Source organism: Crocuta crocuta, unplaced genomic scaffold (assembly GCF_008692635.1).
Source record: "Crocuta crocuta isolate KB4526 unplaced genomic scaffold, BGI_CrCroc_1.0 scaffold13, whole genome shotgun sequence".
NCBI lineage: Eukaryota > Metazoa > Chordata > Mammalia > Carnivora > Hyaenidae > Crocuta > Crocuta crocuta.
In genome coordinates this window covers 3917339-3926859 of record NW_027530007.1, presented here as the reverse complement: position 1 = coordinate 3926859, position 9521 = coordinate 3917339, and the positions used below count along the sequence as shown (strand labels likewise).

Below are 9521 nucleotides of genomic sequence, written 5' to 3'. Positions count from 1 at the left end.
GTCCGCAAGCCTGTGTCCCCGTGAAGGGATTGAAGCTCAGGGACAGGGATCTGAGCACCTGAACCTTCCCCCTCAGAAGCTGAGGAGAATTCAGACCTCTCCCAGCCCGCATCTACACATCCTCCACCGTAGAGACCTCTCCACTCCAAGATGCTGATTTTTCTAAGTGGTGATACCGTATGTCGTCATCCTTAAGGGTTGAGGGGACATGCGGGGACATGTAATGTTTAAGTGAGTTGGAGTTTAACTATTTCAACTGTAGTTCAACTATTTTCAACTAAAAATTGCATTGTTGTGACTTTTCTTCTTAGTGTTTGCTTCTGTTCATTTTATTAGCTTTACTTTTAAATTTTCAGAGAGTTCTTTAAAGATAAATCGATGAAGGAGTGCTGGGGTGGCTTAGTCGGTTAAGCGTCCCACTCTCGATTTTAGCTCCAGTTATGATCTCACGGTTCGTGGGATTGAGCCTGATGTCGGGCTCTGAGCTGACAGTGTGGAGCCTGCTTTTGGGATTCTCTCTCTCTCTCCCTCTTTCTCTGCCCCTCCACTATTCATGCACACTCTCTCTCTCTCAAAAATGAATAAATATTTTTTAAAAAAGAGAACTTGATGGAAAGAAAAATTACACATTTTCAGAACCCATGTATAAGTAAAATGACCACTCATGTTACTTGCAAAACATAGAGGATTTATTTTTCCAAGTAATAATGAACAGGGTATAGTTTGCTTAGGGTTTTTTCTACACTATTTTCAAATCAGGCATTTTTATCTTTAACTTTCTAAGGTGGTGGTTTTTGAGTTGACTAGTGGATGTCCGTTTTACTTCAGACGCAGTATTTCCAGAAGCATTCAGAGGGAGAGCCACGTTTCTTATATTGTTTCCTGATTCTGGCCAAAAGACGAGTCAGGAAAACGTTAGGATCTTGTCCAAAGAAAGCCTGAAACTAAAACAATACACAAAAACAAACAAAAAACACAGGTTGTCAATCAATTAAGACCCATACAAGAAAAAAGAACTGTAGGTAAGATGTAGGACCTTTGAAACTTGTTTGCCGTTGTAACTACAGTAAGAGCCCAGAGTGTGGCTCTGGAAGGGCCCCTGCGCCCAGTCGGGGGTCCACGGAGTCTACGTGGCCCTCTGCTGGCCACGACATTTCCTAAGCCCTCACTGACCTCTTTCTGTCTAAATAATCTGTCAGTGACGTGATCTGTACAGTTACCATCTTCTGTGTAAACTAGGTCTTGTCCTTCCCCTGAAATTTACCTATTAAAGCGTGGACCCTTACGTTTGTTTTTATTGTAGATTTCATGAGCGAATCCTATTAATCACCTTTGTGATTTTAGAGTCTTTAACCATAATCCTTCCACTCAGAAGAATATAAATATCTGAATGATAACTTTTAATTAGTCACATGCAGAAGCCACACGAGCCCCTTCTGGGGGGATTATCCCCATTGGGACCTCGGGTGGTGAACACCATCTCCAGGATCGAGTGTTTCCAGTGTATTCTTATAAGGATGTTAATGGGTAGTACACCCAAAAACAAACAAACAAACAAGTGTCTCTGGTCACAATGTTTGGGAAGAGCTCGGCTAAAGTTGAGTAAGTTTCCCTGAGGATTCCCTGGAGGTTCTGATGTGCTGACGTGCGTACACACAGAATCACCGGGACGGAAGGGGCTGGAACAGGATGGCAGTGTAGACTGGCTGGTGGGGCTGGTGCACCCGCAAGCCCTTCAGGAAACACCTGGGGTTTGGGGGTGTTGCTGATGGTCAAATGCAGACCCTCAGAATGTGAGGCCCTCCGGTAATCGCACACCGTTTCTAACTGTCGCACGTTACTGCCAGCGTTGCCCAGCACAGTCTTTCTGCTACACCCGGCGTCCCTGCTCGCTCTCTCCCACCCATCGTCCGCCTCAGTGTTCTAACCACGTCATTCTTCCCCTCAGTTGTGACCCTGAAGTGACTTCCAGACTTGACTGCGCGTGCGAGTCCCCTGGGGTTCTTGCGAAGGTGCGGATTTCGATCTGGTAGGAGATTCTGCGTTTCTCACAAGTTTGCCAGCGGCTGCTGGCCCCTGGACCACGTGTGGAGATGAGGAAAGAGATGGCACAGGGGCGACAGCCTTGAGAGCAGGGACCTTACGTGTTGTTCAATCCCTTAAGCTTGACACGACAGTGTATGCAAAGCCGGCACTGGGTGAGTTCTGGTAGGCGCATTTTATACGCATCAAGATTTAGAATAAATGAATGCTCCCAGATAACACTGATTGGCCGGTTGCTTGAAGGCACGAGTCCTACCCAGAACGGTACCCAGTACCCGGTTCAAGAATGTAGGCTCCTCTAAAGTCAGGGTGTGACATGCCTCACCCAGCTCTCCTAAGTAGGGTCACTTACCTGCCTCATACTTCCCCGAGGGCTAGCAGTGCCGGTGCCGAGACCTGGAAAACAGCATTTGAAAACCGTTCATCATCAGATCTGTGGTTTCTGTTTTACGCTTGTTTTATTTAAAACTCACAAAATGGAATATTCCTAAGTCGTGCCTAGTTTCTGATCTCCGTGTTTTCACTCTACAGCGATAGTTACTTGAAGGCAGCTAGGCAGACACCCCGGGCCTTGCTCCCTGGCGGAGTTCATAGAGGGCGCTGCCTTCTCCCCAGTTCTGCGCTACAAACATTTTACATGAATGAACTTCTATTAAACAATGTCTATTAAAGTCTCCATTTTGTTTCCAGGATGTTCTGAGCCTTTGTGTCAATGCTTAGTGGAATACAGTTGGAGACACTAGGAAGAGCTGACATTTTGTTGAACACTGTGTGTGATTGCGGTGAGCATTTTACTTGCGTTTCCTCATTGACTTGACAAGAGCCCCATGAAGTGGATATTTGTATGAATCCTGTTTACTGATGAAGTAACTGAGGTACCAGAAGATTAAGTAATTTGCGTAAGAGTTTAACAAGTGAGAACCCAGGATGTAAAATTGCACTTATTGGGCCCCGCACCAGGCTCTGCACTGACAGCATGGAGTCTGCTTGGGATTCTCTCCCCCAATCCCCCCACTCTGTCCCTCCCCTCCTCTCTCTCTCTCTCTCTCAAAATAAATAAACATTTTTAAAAAATATATAAAATAGCACTTATTGGAAACTGGGATAACACCCTCCTTCCCCTCCAAAATAAATGTGTACAGAAAAAAAAATGTATGCTGAGGTACCAAGGAGGGCATGGTGCTTGCAAGGAGTTGGTGGGAAAGAGAAAACACCAGATTGCAGAGGAGGCTTTACACCAGAAGGGGAGAGTGTTGGGCAATTTATTAGCGTGTTTTCTAGGTCACCTTTCTCTTCCCAAACAGGCTTTTACTTCACATAGCGGATGAGAATAGAGAGTAATTCAGTAGCAATAAAATCAGACAGCCTATACACGCAAGAATTATTTTACCTGCTTTCCTAAGACTGTCCCCTCTCTCTGCCCCTAACATCTCCAGCATTTGCAGGAGGGACACTCTTTCCAGTTCATCCAGGGTTGATCTTGTGTCTCCATCAGGTGCTGCACAGAGTAATAACAGGTTAGTAGCTTGGTCCATCCTTCAGTCTGTTCCCTATTGTCTTTTGGGGGCTCAAGGACAGAGAGAGAACACTAGAAATTCCTCAAATGCTAAGTTCATGATTTGTCAGTGGCATTTTAACAGAGAGGTGGAAATGCTGTGGTCCGATTCACAAGCCGGCAGGCCAGACAACCAAGAGGGTGGATCTAATTCTGTTTTCTGCCTTGTGTGACTTTGCCAAGCCGCTCGCTGCCTTGAATAGAGAGTGGAGCTGAGCCACAGGGCCAGTTAAAGAAAACTTCCACAGGGGCGCCTGGGTGGCTCAGTCAGTTGAGCATCTGACTTGGGCTCAGGTCGTGATCTCACAGTTTGTGGGTTCGAGCCCCACGTCGGGCTCTGTGCCGATAGCTTGGAGCCTGAGCCTGCTTTGGATTCTGTGTCTCCCCCTCTCTTTGCCCCTCCCCTGCTTGTGCTCTGTCTTTCTATCTTAAAAATAAACATTAAGAAAACTTTTTTTAATTTGAAGAATTTGTTTAGAAAAAGCTTCTACTTGAAAAGTAGTTCTTTCCTGTTCCTGTTTATCTACTCCCTATTGCCGCAATTATTGAGTTATTATTATTATACAGAATATAGAAACAGTAGATAGAGACTTTGATAGTAATAACATTTTTAATGTGAAATTTGGTCAGCTTGTACGGTAAGTGTGCGTAAGATGTGTGGAATGTGCATGCACGGCGTGTGGAACGTGCGTGGAAGGTGGGAGGTGTGCTCAGCGGGCACTAGGCGTCCGGATGGCTCTCTGGGCTGGCGGCCGCACACTGAGATCAGAGGCCCCCAGAGTCCTAGCCGCTTCCAGAGGCTCAGCCACAGCCTCAACTGGGAGACGGTGCACTGAAGGCATCTGAGCACAGCATTTCTGAGGATTATTCATGAAAATCTATACAACGTGGCCACATGTAAGTGTGTGTGTGATGAAAGCCCATTTATGTCGAAACAAATACATTAGGAAAGGCAGGAACTTGAAGGCAGACTGCCAACCCATTTAGAATCTGAATGAGATGCTACACTGACCTACGTTTTAAAAAATCATGATAATACGTACATGTTTGAAGATGACAGAAATATCTGAATAGTCAGTCTTGATTTCATCTTGTGCTTGCTTTCCACTGTTCTTTTTAAATAGCAGAGACTCACTAAAGTCAATGCCTGTTTTTTGTTTTTATTTATCTTTTAAGAGAGAACATGAGTGGGGCAGAGGGGCAGAAGGAGAGAGAAGATCTTTAAGCAGGCTCCATGCTCAGCACAGAGCCCGACATGGGCTCATTCCCACAACACTGAGATCGTGACCTGAGCCTGAATCAGGAGTCAGACACTTAACCAACTGAGCCACCCAGGCGCTTCTCAGTGCCTGTTTGGACCATTAATGTGACTGACAACAGGCCAGGGGCTGTGGACATGGATGACTGACCACCAGGGCTTGCTGATCAGCAAAAAGCGTCTTGTAAGAAACAAGAAATTATAATATCAATTATAAAATCAATGATTCAGAAGAGGTTTTTTTCTTTACTAAAAAAGTCTAAAAGAACCCAAAATTAAAGACAAGACAAAAATCCAGTTAAAGTTTTAATGGAAACTAGTAACCGAGCATCAGCCTTTTCATTTCTTAAACTAAGAGGAAATAGCAAAATGAGTATCTGCTTGACTAATTTTTTTAATTCAACTTGAACTGAATTAAACATAAATCAAAAGGACAAGATACTTGTACTTGGAAATAAATGTCATCCCTAGCTCCAGATCATCATTTTTTTATTTTTTAATATTTTTGCCTCATATAACACATGTCAGGTGATTACTTTTTAACTTTATATCAAATAGTTCTAATCTACAATTGGAACAACCAAATTCTACATCCAACCAGTTCACTGAAGATAGAAACTAAAAGTAATGATGTTTTAAATGCAGTACAAATTTTAAAATTGGGGGGAAAATCAACCATAACAGCATTTTGGGTTCCAGAAGTGACATGAAATAAGCAAAGCTACCCTTTCTACTCCTAGGTTTTAGAAGGAAAATAAAAAGTCTGCAATGTGCTGTAAGGATCCTCTAGTATTCTATCCAGAGCTAAGACTTAATTTAACAAGACCCCTTCAAGAAAGAATCCCCATCCTTACCTCTAACTTTGCATTTAAGACCCTTAAAGAGTCCTTCAAGATGAACCTAAAGGGAGCAAGTCCATCTTACCTGAGAACTTCAGAGCCTCTTCTCTGGAGTCGGGGACGGGCAGAGAGAAGAGAGGTTGTAAGCATCCTATGAAAAGCAGACAACAAGAGACCAGCTTATACATGGTTGGCAAGAGACAGATGTCTTCCTTCGTGGCCTCTGTTGCTCAGAACCTTCAACTTGCTCCTCATTCTGTGATCAGCGATTATATATATGATCCTATGACTCATATCACCCCCTCCAAAAAATTAAATTTATTGGCTATGGAGGCTAAAAGGCAATCACTTTGCATTGATGTAATTTTTCAAGGTTAACAACTCATAGACAATAAATTTACTGTCATTGCCTAGTGCACAAAGTAGGTATTATATAAAGACAGAACAGTTAGGTTTATAAATCTGGCCAAAAGAGTAACTGAGAGCAATAAGTCATAAATTCAAGAAAGGGTCACACCAGAGCTGAAGTGGCCAAGGCAAGGACGTGAGTCCCAGCGGGCGTGATGGAGGGCATGACGTGGAATATGTTGGTTTCCCCTTTTCTGCTCTCTCTGGAGTGGTAGATGAACCCACTGTTGTGTTGGGGGCTGCCACGGCCAAAGAATGACAATGGTCGGATTAAAACTTAAAATCAGTTCTTTAGGGAAGACAAGTTAAAATGTACAGCAAACTTGCGGACGCAAGCAAGCCTTAAATTACAATATTATCCATCATGGGGCACAAGCCAGAAACCCTCGCTGACCAATATTTCCCATGTCTGCCTGCTGGTTTTCACTCCCGCTCTGCCCCACTAGTGTCCACACAGCACAGGGGTGCCTCTGACACATGAGTGTGATCATGTCGGGTCCTTGCTCGAAACCCTCTGTGGACCTGAAATAAAAGTTAAAACTACAGAATGACTAGGCGAAAAAAACCCATGAGCCTCCCTCACCCCCTGCCCCACAACCTTGGGGTAGGCAGGCATTTCTTAGCTGAGTGAGACACCAACCACATAAACAAAAAATGGATAGATTCGACTGCACCGGGGTTAGAAACATCCGCTCTTTGAGAGATGCTGGTAAGAAAATGAAACGACCGGTACTGCTGCGAGAAAGTAGTCACAAAACAGGTGCCTGATGAAAGACTTCTCTGTAGAATCAAAATATACATGAAGAACCGCAACTCAGTAAGCCAACAACGCAAGTAAAGGAATGAACACATACTCCACAAGAGAAGGTATACAAGTAGCTCATAAGGACGTGAGGAAGTACTCAGCATCGATTCCATCAGAGAAAGGCAAATGAAGATCACAGTGAGGGGCTAGCACACACCCACCTCAGTGGCTGCAACCAAAAAGCCCGACAGTCCCAGGCATTGGCCAAGGTGCAGAGAACATGGGGGATCATAAAACAGCACAACCGCAGGCTTGGGGGGCTCAGTCGGTTAAGCGCCCAGCTCTTGATTTTGGCTCAGGTCATGATCTCCCAGCTTGTGAGTTTGAGCCCTGCACTGGGCTCTGCACTGGCGGCGCGGAACCTGCTTGGGATTATTTCTCTCCGTCTCTCTCTGTTCCTTCCCCACTTGCGCTCTCTCTCAAAATAAACTTAAAAAATAAAAACCAGCACAACCTCCCTGGAATACAGTTTGTAACTTTCTTATAAAGTTAAACATACATTAAACTACGCAGCCCAGAAGGCCGGCTGGTAGGTCTACACGTGCTCCAGTGAGATGGATTCACACACCCAAGGACACTTGTATGCAAACACTCACAGCAGCTTTGTTCACAGTAGCGGAAAACTGCAAACAGCGCCGTCTCCATCCACAGACGCATGGACGCATAAGCCGTGCTAAATCACATGAAGGAACTCCGCTTAACAACACAAAGGAACTGCTGATAAACACGTGATGAATCACAAGAGTTTTATGCTCAGTGAAATAAGCCAGGCCCAGGAGAGCACATGGGACATGACTCCATGTAAATGACGTTCTAGAACTTGCAGCACACACCTCCGTGGGAGGTGGAGGGTTGACTGTGCAGAGACTAGGGAACTCACCAGGGTGATGAAAAGGTTCTGTGTCTTGACCAAGGCAACAGTTACATGGTTATACATTGACCAAAGCTCAGTCAGACTGTACGCTTAACACACGTGCATTTGGTTGTACGTAAATGATACCTGCAGAAGGGCGATTGTGTTTGAAATCTCCCTTGAATCCCATTTCTTGTTTCACTCCTTCCAATACCGCTCGCCCCTTACAGCTAAAGTCTACTGCTTCCCGAACACATTCCTGCCGCAGGACCTTTGCAGTGGCTGCTCCCTACCTGAAATGTTCTTTGTTCAGACATGTGCCTGGCCCTCTTCCTCACCTCCTTCATGTGTTTGCTAGAACACTGCCTCCTACACGAGGCCCTCCCTGACCTTGCTGCTTAAAAATTGCAACAAAGCTGCCCCCAGCCCTACCCATCTCCTCCCTTGTTCTATTTGTCCCACTGCACTAAGCGCCTTCCGGCAAGGTTACGTATTTTAGGTCGTTATTTGTATGCAGTAGGCACTCAGTAAATGTCTGTGGAATCAGTGAGGGGGGCGCCAACCAAAGTGTCAGGCCTTGTTTCATGGAAAGAACAGCAAACAAAGCAAGTTTCCACTCCTGTGAACTTACAACAGACAACAAAGCGAAGATTTGCCATAATTTTTTGTGCTGTGATGAGGAATCAAGCATAGTGGGGAGACAGTGCAGTGAGGCCGGTGGTCAGGGAAGGTGTTAGTTCAGCCAGGACAGGCGGGCCGCCTCAGGGAAGGGGACATGTGAGCAGAGACCCAGATGGCATGGGGGAGCCGTGCATCTGATCTGAAGGACCTCCCCGGGGAAGCGGAGGGGTGCCCGGGAAGCGGGTGGGCACTCACAGAAGAGCCCCAGCACGGCCGGGGCAGGGGCACGTACCGCTGATGGGCAGGAACCGTCCAGCACAGACCACTGGGATGGGCAGCACAAGGGTCGTCTGTGCCTCGACAGGGACGGACGGGGCAATTTCACACGCTCACAGGTCTGGTGGGACGGAGGGTGGTCGTCTTACTGCAGATTCATCTACGCATTTGGCAGACATCCGGCCCCTATGAGGCGCTGTGCTGCCAGGTGAGGGACACAGCCGTGGACCAAGACCACAGAAAGTGGCTCTCAAGAACCTGAAGGCTGGGGCGCCTGCGTGGCTCAGTCGGTTCAGTGTCCGACTTCGGTTCAAGTCAGGATCTCGCGGACTATGAGTTCGAGCTCCACGTCGTGCTCTGTGCTGACGGCTGGGAGCCTGGAACCGCTTTGGATTCCGTGTCTCCCTCTCTCTCTGCCCCTCCCCCCTCAAAAATAAATATTTAAAAAAATTAAAATAAATAAAAAGAACCTGATGGCAGCTGGATTGGCACCTACAGAAACCACTGAGATCCAGCTTAAGGAAACAAGTGTAGAGATGCCTGGGGGCTCAGTCGGTTAAGTGTCTATCTGACTTTGGCTCAGGTCATGAGCTCACAGTTCGTGGGTTCAAGCCCCGCGTTGGGCTCTGTGCCGACAGCTCAGAGCTTGGAGCCTGCTTTGGATTCTGTGTCTCCCTCTCTCTCTGACCCTCCCCTGCTCGCACTCTGTCTTTCTCTCTCAATAATAAATAAACATTAAAAAATATTAAAAAAAAAAAAGAAAACAAGTGTATTGGAATGACACAGGATAGCTTCTAGAATACAAGGGGCTGTGCAGGAAGTGCAGAACCAGAACCCCACCAGGACCTAGAGTGACAAGAATT

General features: G+C 46.1%; 1 protein-coding gene across 1 annotated transcript; it reads right to left on the bottom strand.

Moving 5' to 3' along the window:
- Positions 1-663: 663 nt before the first annotated feature.
- Positions 664-5883, bottom strand: UTS2 (urotensin 2). Its single transcript, XM_077763863.1, has 4 exons — positions 5781-5883; positions 3434-3541; positions 2396-2439; positions 664-944 (listed from the first exon to the last, which is right to left on the bottom strand). Exons 1-4 carry the CDS (start codon positions 5881-5883, stop codon positions 825-827), a joined length of 375 nt encoding a protein of 124 aa, XP_077619989.1. The 3' UTR covers positions 664-824.
- Positions 5884-9521: the final 3638 nt, after the last annotated feature.

What these genes read in the sequence shown, in the direction of transcription:
- UTS2 (XM_077763863.1), bottom strand. Translation starts at nt 5,883, where the DNA reads ATGTATAAGCTGGTCTCTTGTTGTCTGCTTTTCATAGGATGCTTACAA. An exon ending in AGAGGCTCTGAAGTTCTCAG is followed by an intron (nt 3,542 to 5,780) that starts GTAAGATGGACT and finishes TACTCTGTGCAG; the next exon opens with CACCTGATGGAGACACAAGA. An exon ending in GGACAGTCTTAGGAAAGCAG is followed by an intron (nt 2,440 to 3,433) that starts GTAAAATAATTC and finishes GCTGTTTTCCAG; the next exon opens with GTCTCGGCACCGGCACTGCT.